The sequence below is a fragment of the Gymnogyps californianus genome, chromosome 17 (genome assembly GCF_018139145.2).
Source record: "Gymnogyps californianus isolate 813 chromosome 17, ASM1813914v2, whole genome shotgun sequence".
Classification (NCBI taxonomy): Eukaryota; Metazoa; Chordata; class Aves; order Accipitriformes; family Cathartidae; genus Gymnogyps; species Gymnogyps californianus.
The window spans coordinates 17369566-17382511 of NC_059487.1; the positions used below are offsets into that span (position 1 = coordinate 17369566).

Consider the following 12946-nt stretch of genomic DNA (forward strand, 5'->3'; position numbering starts at 1 on the left):
CGCTTTACGGCGCGGCGCGCTGACGTAGCGCCCGCCGCCATGCCTGCCGAGGCAAAGGCCCGGCGCGCGGGGCCGCACGCCTTGCCTGGCTCCCGGCATGCCCCGCGAGCCGCCGCCGCAAGGCAGCCTGGGACTTGTAGTCCCGCGGAGGGCGGCCGGGCGAGGCCGCTGGGTGGCGCCACCAGACCCCGCGCGGGGCGGGGCGGGCGGGGCGGGGCGCGGGGGAGGTGGCCGGGACCGGGGCGGGGCCGGGGCGGGGCGTGTCCCCGCTGTTGCCGTCGCAGCCCCGCCCAGCGCAAGGGTCGGGCTCCGCGGCTGCGGCGGTGCCAGCGGCCTGGCGCCCGCGGGCCGGGGCCTGCCCGCGGTGAGCGGGGCCCCGGGCTGCCGCCCCCGGCCGCGCTGGCCTGCCCCGCTGCGCGGGCACCGGGACCTGGGCAGGCTGCGCGGGCCGGGGGCTCCCGCCGGGGCTCCTGCCTGAGCAGCTCCTGCCGGGCGGGGAGCACCGGGCCCCGCCGCCCCCATATGCCGCTCGAGGCCGGGAGCAGGGAGCGCTTGCAGCCCGGAGCCACAAACGTGTCCTCCTGCGCGGCCGGTGCCCGGGGCTGTGGGGACTTCCCAGGCCGGGCCCGCGGGAGCCGGGCCCAGAAATCCCCTCCCCACCTTTGCCTCCTCATCTCTGCCCTCGAGACTCCCCTGGGACCCTTCGCGCTCTCGAGTGAGTCAGTTTTGGGAAGTGACGGCAGGCTGGGGAATCCAGAGCACACGGTTCCCGCGGCTGCCCGCCTCGCCATCACCCTTGGGGAAGCACGCTGCTCTGCCCTCCTGCCGGCCGCTGCGCGGGAGCGGGAGTGACCTGGCAAAGGCCGCGGGCAGCCGGCAGCGCGTGGCTGGCAGCCTCCGAGCCGGGGCTGAGGCGGTGACCATGGCCCGGAAGGCTGTCGCTGCAGTGCGGCCACGCAGGCATCACTGCAGCGCGGGCACGGCGCGGCCGTGGGTGGACGGGGCGGCAGCGCGGTGTGTGACCAGGGATGCTGAGAAGCCGCCGCTCCCCTCCTGGCTGCACACCGCGATGGAAAGGGGAGTCCAGGGAAAGTCTCCAGAGCGGGCAGGGGAGCCTGGAACTTCCCTGGGGACCACTCGGGGACTGCTCCGAGGGAACTGAGCCAGAGGCGGGTGGCCGGCCAGAGGCACAGCCTGACCTCCAGCGCTTCTGCCCCTTCCCGTTTCTGGGCTGACGTATTTGTGGGGACTCCCTACAGAGGCCAGGGCCTGCGTGCAGCCCTGAGGGGCTCTCCGGGGCCACAGCTCTGAGTTACCGTTGGGAAAATGAAGTGAAACCTCGCACTTCTGCCTCTGGAATGAGCTGGCGCGGCCAGAACAAACGCTTTCCTCACCATGGCCCACGGCTGACTCCTACCCCTGCCTGCACCTCGTTCACCCCGGGAAGGTGCAGGCAGGGCAGCAGCTCTATGGGGCTGGCAGGGAGCTGGCAGGAGCCAGCTTCCCACCTCCAGCGGCAGCAAGACACTCGCATAGAGCCACTGCGCAGGGACCCCCGGCCCCGGCGGCTCTGCCGACACCCCGGGCAGCAGGCGGGGGGCCGGGACCCCGGTGTCCCAGCAGCGATGGCTGCTCCCCCGCCGGGACGGGGCAGGAGAGGCCGAGGTGGGCGCCCTTCCCGCGGCCCCCAGCCGCGGTGCCCCCGGGCCGAGCATCGCGGGCGGGCCAGGCCGGGGCCCGGGCTGAGGGCACGGCCGCCGGCGGGCTGGCACCGCGGGGCTCGGGGGGGCCCGGGATGCGGGAGGGCTGGCGGGGAGCTGCCCCCGCCCCCCCCGCCCCGCTCTCGCCCCCCGGCCGGGCGCTGGCGGGGCTCCCCGGGCCCGGCGCCGCGCGGGGAAGCCCCGGGGGCGGTGGCGGGCGGCCCAACGCCCCCTTCCTGGGCGGGAACGGGCCGAGGCGTTATAGGGCGGGCGGCCGGGGCACAGGGCGTAGCGCCATGAAGCGGCTCGGGCTGGTGGGGCTCCTCGGCGCGGTGCTGCTGGGCGTGAGTGGGGCTGGGGCTGGGGCTGGGGCTGGGGCTGGGGCTGGGGCTGGGGCTGGGCTGGGGCTGGGGCTGGGGCTGGGGCTGGGGCTGGGGCTGGGGCTGGGGCTGGGGCTGGGGCTGCTCCCTTCCTCCGTCCCTTCCTTCCTTCCTTCCTTCGGGCAGAGCCCCGGCCCGTAGCTGCCGGGCTTTCCGGGAAAGGGCACGGTCCGGCCGCTCTGGCCCGTCCCCTCGGCGCGGCCCGCCCCCGCGGGAGGCCCACGGCCGGGACCGGGCCCGGGGCGGCGGTGGTGGCGGAGGAGGAAGCCCTGGCAGCGTTGCCGCCTCGCACAGCCCGAGCCGTGCCGAGCCAGCCGGGTCCGGCCTCCCCCGGGACCCCCCCGCTGGCGCCCGGGAGCGCGGGCGTGGATGTGGGGAGGAGGAGAGCGCAGGCAGCGCAGGCAGCGCGTCCCTGCCCGCGGGCCCCTCAGCCCGACGTCGCTTTCGCTTTCCTCCCGCGGGAGCGGGGCCCGGCGGGGTCTGCAGCCCAGCCCGGCGCCAGGCCGGGGACGGGGTGCGGGTCCCTGCGGGCGGCGTCGAGCCCCGGGGCTCCGCAGCCCCGGGCACAGCCTGGGCCCTCGGCCGGGGTCCCCCCAGCCCGGGACACAGGCCAGGCGCTGGGAGGCTGTGGGGGTGCAGGGACAGGCCTGCCTGTGCCCCTTTCACTTCCCTTTCTGCTCAGTGTCAGACGTGTGTGGCGGCAGGGCCGGTTCCCCTCTGCCAGCTCGGGCATCCCCATGTCAGACCTCGCGGTACCCCACAGCCTCATCGTTGCCCCGTCGAGCCCGGGCTGCCCGAGGGGCCCCATGGGGGTCGGCAGCGCCAGGCCGTGCTGGGCTGCGGCACCCATCCCTCACCTGCCGGCCCACAGCCCTGCAGTCATCTCGCTCCAGGGCTCTGCCGGAGCCCCCATCCCGCTCCCTGGGGCGGCCAGGCTCAGGCGGGTCTGCCGGGAACTGCCGGGCTACCGGGGATGGGCAGCGTGGGGCTTGCTCTGTGCGAGGGTATAGTGCTGTGGGTGCCCTCCTGCACCCAGACTGGCCCGAGAGCTGATTCCCTGCCTCCTCTCCACCCTTCCCTGTACACACAGCCCTGTGCTAGGAGGAGCAAGGAAGGGCCCTGGCTGACTGCATGGATGATATACTTGTCTGGGGCTTTCCTGCCCCTCAGGGCCGGTGCATCAGCCTTGGGAAGGGGCTGGCAGTGCTCTGGGCATAGGAGGCTCGGTTAACACCACTCCCCCTGCCCAGGACCGCAGCCCTTTTGGCAGGGGCACGGGCAATGTGCAGTCGCCATCTGATAGGGAAACGTGGGGCCACCCTACCGGAATCGCTGCCACCCCACTTCAAAGAGAGCACTGGTGGCATCAGGCAGTGCAGGCGGCTCTGCTGCGGTCTGTGGTTAGTGCAGGCATGGGAAGAGTGGTGTGAGGAAGCCCTCACCTTGGGATGTGGGTTAGCGCACAGGTTAGCACGCGTGTGCTTGCAGAAGCGAGGCGGTGCTGGAGTGCTGGGGAGCAGCGTGAATTCGCAGGTCTTGTTTCTTCCAGTGCTGGGAGCCTGGTGACGCTGTAAGATGCCTTGATAAGCAGTATGAACACAAGGGCGTGTGCTGCAACCGGTGTCAGCCAGGTACGGAGACCCCTTCCCCTTCCTGGGGACGTCAAGGCCTGGCTGTGCCAGGACCCACTGCCTGGCCACAGCAGAGCAAGCCCAGCTTGGTGTGACCGAGCCCCTCCACCCCATTACCAGCAGTGCTGACAGCTTCACCTCCCTGTGTCACCTCAGTTGCTAGAGCAACTGGGGACCTCATGGGTGCCCTGGGAGACCCCCTGGACCTCACCGCACCTGCCACAGCTCTCCTGGGTGTGTCTGTGCTCCTGCAGCCGCAGCACCCCATGGCATGGGCAGCTTGTGGGGAGGGTGCTGCCACTGGCACTACCAAATCATGATGGTACTTGCCAGCTCCTGCTGTCAGATCATTTCCCAGTCCTTGGAGTGCTGGAGGCAGTGAATGGCCCCCCTGCTCTCCTGCCCCAGCACCCAGCAGCCCTCCCCACCCAGCCCCGTGCACAGCCACTGGGTGAGCTGGCCCCTGCAGCCCGGCTGCCAGAGCGGCATCAGGCTACTGAGCAGCATGCCGCAGCAGCCATGGCATCCACAGCTGCCAGTGCTCCCCTGTCCTGCTGGCAGAGCTGCTGTCTGGAGAGGGGGAAAGCCCCCTCGCCCCCTCCTCACCAGCCTCTGTTGCAGGGCAAAAGCTGGTCTCCGAATGCAATGGCACAGAAGACTCTGTCTGCGCCCGCTGCGAGAGTGGACACTATCAGCAGAGCTGGACCAAGGAGAGGCACTGTGCCCCCCACGATATCTGTGAAGACAGTAAGTGCTCCCTGTGCCCACCGGCCCTGGCCTGTGGGGGCTGCAGGGGCTGGTGTCCCCCCAGGCTCACCCGCCCGGTGTCTCACCTCGCCCATGCTCCCTTTGCCCAGACGCCGGCCTCATTGTGAAGATGCAAGGAAACGCAACGCACAACACGGTGTGCCAGTGCCGGGCTGGCATGCACTGCTCTGACACCAGCTGCCAGACCTGCGTGGAGAACCAGCCCTGCCAGCGTGGCTTTGGCTTCGTGGCAGGTGAGTCCGACCAGCTCCTCCGTCTACAGTGGGACCGATGCCCTGGCAGCATTGACCTCTAGGTTCTCCAGGGAAAGGGGGGCTCCCCCAGCAAGGTGCCCCTAGCAGGGCTTGGGGAGAGCTGTGCCTGCCGCTGTACCTGGCAGCATTCCCGCAGGGAGTACTGTTTGCCTGACCCCCGCAGCCCCTCACCTCCCGCAGCCCGTACTGACCTTCCTGCAACCTCTGCTCCTCTCCAGCCAAGGCCATGGCCCGGATGTCATCCCCCTGCGAGCCCTGTGCAGAAGGCACCTTCTCCAATGTCTCTTCTAAAACCGAGCCATGCCATCCCTGGACAAGGTATTGTCTGAGTGCTGACCACATCCTTCACCCATCCCCAGCTGTGCCCAGTCCCGGTTAGCGTGTTCTTTGCTGTCAGCCTCCTTAGGGGCCTTGGGGACCAGGTGGCCAGGATGGTCTCTGAAGGACACAGCATCAGGCTGGCGTAGGGCAGGAGCAAGAGGAGCAGAGCTGTGAGGGTGGTGAGGTCCAGGGCAATGTGGCTGAGCTCAAGGCAGACATCCAGGCGCTTGTGACCAGTGTGTGCGCAGAGCGCTGGCCCCTCCAGGGACATCCACACTGTCGTCTGCACTCGAGAGCAAGGGGTGAGGGGCTATGGGGACCCCCTGTGCCCTGTCCAGGCTCTCCCTCCCGGCATGCTCCTTGGCTGTAGTCATCAGCCAAGGCACCAGCCCTCTCCGTGGGGAGTCTGGCTTTGAGGATGCCATGGGCTGGCAGGTCGTTCCTGTCTGTAGAAAGCTGCTCGAGGGTTAATTGCACTCCCTGGCAGAAATGTGAGCCTTATTTCCAGGCTGAATTAGTCTTGCTTCAGCTGCCAGCCATTGGATTTCACTTTGCTTTTATCTGTGCCCAGAAATTACCTCCCCAGGGAGCCACTTGTAGCCTGTCATCGAGTCATCTCCGAGCTGTTCTGCAATAGCTGCAGTGCCTGAGCCCCAGGGTCTCCCTGACCGGGCAGGTCTCAAATATCCGCTCTCTCCTGAGCCTTGTCCCCATCTTCAGCAGTTTCAGCAACTCCAGACCAGGACCCTGCGGTGGGGCCCTGCTGTGTACCTGGTGTCCCCATCATGCAGCGCAGGCCCCAGTGTCGGCCAGGGCCCCTGGCCACTCGCCCCTCCAGAGCCTGCCAGGCTCAGCGCAGGACGCTTTCTTGCGCAGCTCTGGTGGCTGCCTAGCCCTGGCAGTTCCTCCTCAGGGACTTTCCGCATGCTCAGGCTGCTGCTGTGGTTACATGGTCTCATTCTTCCCTGCAGCTGCGAGGAAAAGGGGCTGGTGCTGAAGGTGAAAGGGACGAACACCTCGGATGTGATCTGTGGTAAGTGCCTGGTGCCCTGGGCTGGGCCAGCGCAGAGCTCTCCTGGTGCTCTCGCTCCCAGAGCACTCGGAGGAGCTGGCCTGGTGGCCCGTGGGTGGTTTTGGGAGAGGAGGGTCTGACAGCATTGCTGGCATGATGCCGTCCTGCTCCGCTCTGTCCCTGTGAGGGATCCCCGTGGGACTGGGTAGCTGCAGAGGCAGCTCGGGGCACTCGGCATCTCGGTGGGAGTGTCACGTGGGTACCTCACTGACCCCATCTCCCTCGGCAGAGTCTGGCAGGCGCTCTTCACTGTCGGTGCTGATCCCCATCACGGCCGCGGTCGTCACGTGCCTCGTGGGCATCTGCATCTACTGCCTGGTCCATACAGGTAAGGGGCTGGGACATGGGAATCGATGCCTTGGCCAGAGGGGCCGTATGGGGCCGAGGAGCTGAGCAGGGAGGATGGCGGCAGCTCTGCCGAGAGTGGGGCAGCCTTTCTGGGGACACTGCCAGGGCATGGCTCCCCGAGCCCGTTGCCATGCATCAGTGGGCTCTGTCCTCGGGAGCAGGCATGTTTGCACTGCTGCAGCCCAAGCTGGGCCAGCTCTTGGAGGAAAGCACCGGTGCCCTCTGGGTCCAGCCCGGCTCCCCCGCCGTGGACCCCAGCCTCTCCAGCCTGGCAGCAGCAGCAGGCACAAAGTGAGCTGCAGGACCTCTGGTGCAGCAGCACCAGCCCCGGCTCTGACCCCTGAGAGCTCACTGCAGGGCAGGGCAGGAGCACTCCCCCCTGACTGTTGCCTTCTCTGTCCATCTTTCCATCCAGATCCCAGGCGACGGATGCAGAAGCAGGTGAGTCTGCCCAGAGCCCTCCTCCAGCAGTGGGTCGGGGTCCCTCCTGGGCACAGGCGGGGATGTGCCAGCAGCAGAGGGCAACAGAGCAGGGGCTGTGGCTCTGCAGGGCAGGAGGGCTGGGGGCTCTCTTAGGGCTGCCCAGCTGGGACAGGACAAGGGCTGGGGCAACCCTGCGATGCTGCTGGCAAATGCTGAGACAGGAGGGACCTGCACAGGGTGAGGCCCTGCCCTGCACAGGAGCGTAGCAGGAGCCTGTAGACGTGGCTGCAGAGGTGGGGGATGTAGCTGCCTGCCGCTGACCCCTGTCCCTGTGCAGATAGGGGCCAGGAAGCCCGGAGAGATCCCGGAGGCCCAGCAGCCCACAGAGGTGGGGGAGGATGCCTTCCCTGTGCAGGAGACCCTGCTCGGGGGCCAGCCCGTGGCCCAGGAGGATGGCAAGGAAAGCCGCATCTCGGAGCAGGAGAGGCTGTGAGGGCACAGGGCACTGCCTCTGACAGGAGCACAGGCCGGGGCCAGCACCATCTCCTCTATCCCCTCTCCAGCCGGGAAGGAAATCTGGCATCTGGCCTGCTTGCAAATGATGTGACGCTGCAGTGGACCATGGCATGACCACCCCCATGGGGATGCCACAGCAGCGCCTGGTCTGGCCGCCTGCCCAGGGCTGCCATGGTGGAGCAAAGCTCAACTTGCGTGCACAGGGATGCAGAGCAGAGCCCGGTCCTGCTCCCCACTCGGGGTGCTGTGGCAGAGTGCCGTGTGGCTGCTTATGTACGGACCGATGGCAGAGCCTGGTGCAGCCACCGGCCCCGGGGCTGCCGTAACAGAGCGTAGCATGGCTGCTCACATGGAGACCCTGTGTCAGAGCCTGGTCTGCCTGACCGGTGGGCATGCCAGGGCGGAGCGGGTGCGCTGCTGGTGTGGGACCACCATGGCAGAGCGCAGTTTGGCCACCTGCGCGGGGAGCCTGCAGTAGCACCCAGCTGGGCCACCTGCTCTGGAGCTGGGCCCAGCGGGTGCTGGCAATGGAGGCCGGGCGGCTGCTGGCGCCGTGGCAGCCGCGGGCAGGGGCAGCAGCACCCGTGTCGGCCCCGCCACCGGGCACCCTGTGTCGGCCCCGCGCTGACGGGCTCCGTGGGGACGAATAAAGGCAGGACGCGCTGTCCCGGCAGTGCCTGCCGCCCTCTTCTCTCGGACGGGGGGGGGGGGGGGGGGGGGCACAGGGACCGGCGGGGGCTGGCGCCCCGCACACCGACGCGCGGCGGCCGGGAGATGGTGCTGCGGGACCGGCGCGGGGCTGCGCGGGGCGGCACCGTCCGCGCCCGCCTCCAGCGTGGGGCGGTGGAGCGCGGCCCCGCCCCGCGTGGGGCTCCGGCCGGGCCCGTGGAACGGGGCGGCTCCGCGGGGGGGGGGGCGCCGGGGCTGCCCAGCGCGGCCTCCCCCTGTCGCGGACACCCCCCCCCCCCCGCGCACCCACGCACCCCGCGGCACGTGCGCCGGCGAAGGCACACGCTGCTCGCCACGTGCCGTGCAGCCCACTCCCCGCGCAGCCCACGCGGCTCCAGCGCGCTGCCCGGCCCCGCTGCCTGCAGCCGCCCGCGGCGGGAGCTGCCGCACTGGCGGCCACGGCCCGCACCGCGCCCTGCCACGGCGCTGTGGGGGGAACGGCTGGACCCCATTATTCTCCACCGCACCGCTGGCAAAAAGCTGCAATTAAACGTCATTATTCTCCCCATGTGCGTGAGCAGCACGGCCTGCAGCCCCTGCCAGCCCCTCCTCGGGCCTGACCGCTTCACTGGTGCCTGCCAGCGCTCCTGGGAGGGATGCTCTGGGGATGGGTGCTCCCAGGACAGATGCTCCCACCAGAGGAGGGAAGGGAAGAGACACCATCAGCTGTGCTTGATCCCTGCCCCAGACCCTCCCTACCCCCCCAGCCTCCAGCACACCCTGAGCCTGGGTGTGCTCCCCCTGCATCTGCAGTCAGCGTCCCCCCAGGCTGCCAGGCGATGTGACAGCTCCCACTGGCTGACCCCTGCCTGTGAGGAGGGAGCCCACGGGCTCCAGTCCAACACAGCCCCACCACCCATGCCCTGACCTCAACCCTGCATCACAGGGGACTGAGTGTACATGCAGGGCTGCCTGCAACAGGCAGGCTCGGTGCACCTCGCCTTGCCAGTCCCTCACCACATCCATCGTGTGGGGCCCATCTCGCTGCAGGGCAGCACTGCGGGGTGCTGGGGAGGCAGCAGCAGAGCTGCCGTGGGCCCTAACTCGCTGGCATGGGGCTGGACTGCAGCAGCACTGAGCCTGGCACAGGCTCCAGGTACTGGGAGCAGCTGCAGCCCGTGACCCCACCAGCACCCGAGCACATGCAGTGTGGCATAAGAAAGGCCATAAATCCCAGAGCAGGAGCAGCTGGAACACGGAGCGACTTTTACTGTAAAGGCAGTGGCACATTATTTAAGGCTCCTCTTAAAAGCTAATGTTAGGTTTAATAAGGGAGATAAAAGCATGTCAGCAGCTCTCCCTCTCAGGGCTCAGCACTCCGGCGGTGCCGGCGGGATGGTCCCAGGGCTGGGCAGCATCCCCTCGGCACCAGCCCAGTGAACACCCTGCCCTGGGGACAAACGTGACCGCGATTCCTGCTGGCCCTGCCAGTCCTGCCGGCAGAGAGGGCTGGCATCACGTGGGCCACAGACACAGAGCCTTTGGCCCCAAACATGAAGCTTCTGGCCCCAAACGGCCCCCAAAGGAGTGTCTCCCACGGCAGCAGGCTGGCCCCTCTGCCAGCCCCTCTGGCCTCCCCCGGTGTTGACCTCTCCCTGCGGCATGCGGTGTGTTTAATGCCTGCTCCCACATGTCAGACATGTGCCATCTCATTAGTGCGTCTGTCCCCCAAAGTGAGAAGGGGGAGAGCACGTGAGACCCAACTGAATGTAACTAATTATTCACTCTGCAAATGCTCTGTTTAAATGGGGTTGTGAGGGACAGAATTACTCATTCTGAAAAGGGGAGAGAAAGAGAGAAAGACAGAGAGAAAACAAATAGAGGCGGATGCTGGAGCTGCAGCTCCCTCTCTCCCCAGAATACCAATTACCGGATGAAGTGATTGTATAAATCTTTACCGAGTGAACGAACTGTACTAGTCACTTACTCCTGTCCTCTTATTACAAGGAAGCAGTGAAAAATCATCCCACTCTCCAGTCCAGTTAAGGACTCCCAGTCACTGTCTCTGATGCTGTCCGCAGCTGGAGAGCTCGTCTTGGTGCTTTTCCAGGGCGGAGGTCCTATGGAGACAAGGCTGAGCACTTGGAAGGGATGCACACCACTCCTGCACCCCTGGCCCTGCGGAAGAGCAGTGACTGCGTGTGCCCCAGGGAGCTGCAGGGCTCCTGCCCCAGCGGGAGCCACGCAATGCCGTGCAGCACCCCAGGACATGGGGAGACTCGGGCTGGTTGAGCGCCCCAATGCTGCAGGAATGACAGCTCATCCAGGGACCCCGGTGCCCGGCGCAGAGGCACCCCAGGCCTTGTGCCTGCAACTTCCCTGCCCTCCCCTTCGGTGGATCCAGCCCTGCCAGGCCCCCAGTCCCTGCCTCTGGCTCAGAGACCTCTCCAAGGGCTCACTGAACAGGGAGCCGAACCCCTTCCCATGCCGGAGTCAACGTTTCTCACTCCCCAGCATCTCTGCTCCACAGGCTGGAGAAATGCGCTCATTATCAGTGATCTCCATCGTTCTTCCCTGCCACATCATTTAATCCCAGATCCCTCACATGGCTTCCTCCAAACACACCCATTTCTGTCCTCGGCAGTGGTGTGGGATGGGAGAGGAGATCCTGGCTACGCAGAGCAGGGAAAGCCAACAGGCTTGCCCCCGTGCCCTTCCGGGCGGTGGGGAGCACCCGCACCTTGGGGTCCTGCTGCACGAGCTGGTGAGGACCCAGCCAGTCTCAGGGTCCCTGCAAGCAACACTGGGACCCTTCTCACCACGAGGCACCCAGCACCCTGGGGGCTGGTTTCCCGGGATGAAGGCCACCCGGTCTCCACGTCTTGTTGCAGCCAGGAACAGAGACACAGGAGCCCCAGGGTGCCCCAAGGAGGGACTGCACTGCTGTGTGGGCACGCCAGGATCCTGCGGCACTGCGGGTACTGCAGCTCCCCGGCTCGGCCGGGGGGTCAGAAGCCGCTGGAGGAATTGTGTGGTTGGGTCACTGTGGGGGAAAACAGACTGGCAGCAAGTCAGCGAGGAGGGGGCAAAACCTCCAGCCTGTCCTGCCTCATACTGGATGGGGATTTGATTGTTGCCAGCAGCGAGTTTCCATGCACTGGAGATGTGCATGTGTGGGTGTGAGGGAGAAATAACATCATCATCATCATCATCATAACAAATGCAGCTGTGGAGCTCCATTCTCTGCTTATTGGCTTTCTTCTGTTTATCTATAAATAATTGCAGGGACACAATAGACTCTTAAGACTGCCAAAGAGTTTGTCTCCCTCCAGCAACTGTATTGCCACAGTGCTGCCACCTTATCTGCTTGTAGAAAGATGAGGGTGGGAAAAATATTTACTGTCAGGGATATTTGTCATCTGCAAATTACCTCTGCCTACCATCCGCAGCAGGGATAGGATTGACAGCGCTGATCTGTATTGCAGACACGTGAGCCCAGGGGTTCTCCACGCTGCCCCAGACCCACCTGAGCCTCCTCCCTGTTAGCTGGCAGGGCGGGCAGCACTGTGCCAGCAAATCCACCGTGCGTGCAAAGCCGTGCCATGGGCTGCAACGGCAGCCCAAAGGGATGAGGGAAGCAGCAGATGATGCTGAACTACGTGCCCAGCAAGTGACTTGACACAGAGGAGCACCGTGACGCGACAACTGGGGCATTACACTCAGAGGTTTGCAATGTTGGCAGCACCTCCCTGAGCGCACACCTGCACCCCCATGCTGCACAGCCAGGGCAGCGTCCCCCCAGCACAGCAGCCCCAGGCACCGACCACCTTGAGAGCCCCAGGCCTCGACGCTCTCCTGCAAAGGACAAATGCGTGCTGCACCCATGGCGTTCTCTCAGCACTGGACATCCCCGCCAGCCCCACCAGCCTCGCTCGCCATTGGGATTCCTCATATCCTGCAGCCCAGAGGCAACAGCACTTATCACTGCACTATCCAAGAACTGATCTAATTGATGTGACACCAATTATTCAAGTATCACTAAATGCAGAATTAATGCATCTGTGTGTACAAACCTCCTAGACCCTGGCCATGAAATTATAACTCTGACATGAAAGGAGCCAGAGAGGGAGCACCAGATCTCAGCTGAGCCCCTGCCACCGCAGTGCCGGCCAGCCCTGCTGGGACACCTCCCCGACGGCTGCACGGAGAGTCAGGGCCTGCAGCTCCCCGCAGACCGGGCTGCAGCCATGGTGGGCTCCGCACAGCTGAGCCAACCCGGGCAGCATCAGCCATGTGAGTGCTGGCAGGGCTGCCACGGCTGTCGCGACAGCCGGCCTGGGGAGCTGTGTGCTCTGCAGGGCAGTGCAAGAGCCATTTCTGGGCTGCTCAGTGCAGCCCATGCAGCTTGCAAAGCTCTTGGCTTGGACAGGGACTGGTGCTGGGAAAAGCCATTCATTGCATTTGAAATTTTACTGTGAAATTAAGCTATGCCTGGACACACAGAGCTTGGCATAGGCAGCAGTTTGTATTTTGTAAATTGCTTTCTACAATCAATTAAAGAAAAGAAGTGACTGGTGGCTGGGGGGTGGGGGGCGCACACGGGGTGGCTCCTCTTTGGGCTGGCTCCAGGTCCCTGCCGTGCAGCCCAGAGGAGCAGTCCTGGCCCCCAAGGGAGCAGCCTTGGCACGGGGAGACCGTGGCGCTGGGGAGAGCCTGCACCTGGCAGAAAAGGACGTGGGCTGCTGCCCTCCGCCGGTGTGCTGCGAGGGGGGAGGACGGCCCCATCAGGGGCTGCTCTGCTGCCCCTATGCCCGCACTGATTACCTGGGTGAGGGGCTCTTGCCCTCCCGCTGCTGGACGCCTG

At 66.2% G+C, this 12946-nt stretch overlaps 1 protein-coding gene across 1 annotated transcript; it reads left to right on the forward strand.

Moving 5' to 3' along the window:
- Nucleotides 1-1996: 1996 nt before the first annotated feature.
- On the forward strand, nucleotides 1997-8086 carry CD40 (CD40 molecule). The gene is made up of 9 exons (XM_050907209.1): nucleotides 1997-2044; nucleotides 3630-3711; nucleotides 4333-4458; nucleotides 4569-4712; nucleotides 4952-5051; nucleotides 6026-6087; nucleotides 6356-6454; nucleotides 6890-6919; nucleotides 7239-8086. Exons 1-9 carry the CDS (start codon nucleotides 1997-1999, stop codon nucleotides 7388-7390), a joined length of 843 nt encoding a protein of 280 aa, XP_050763166.1. The 3' UTR covers nucleotides 7391-8086.
- Nucleotides 8087-12946: the final 4860 nt, after the last annotated feature.

Bases quoted from the DNA above. Each gene is read 5' to 3' on its own strand.
- CD40 (XM_050907209.1), top strand. From the start codon at position 1,997: ATGAAGCGGCTCGGGCTGGTGGGGCTCCTCGGCGCGGTGCTGCTGGGC. The intron at 5,052-6,025 runs GTATTGTCTGAG...TCTTCCCTGCAG, and splicing joins CCATGCCATCCCTGGACAAG to CTGCGAGGAAAAGGGGCTGG. The intron at 6,455-6,889 runs GTAAGGGGCTGG...CTTTCCATCCAG, and splicing joins CTACTGCCTGGTCCATACAG to ATCCCAGGCGACGGATGCAG.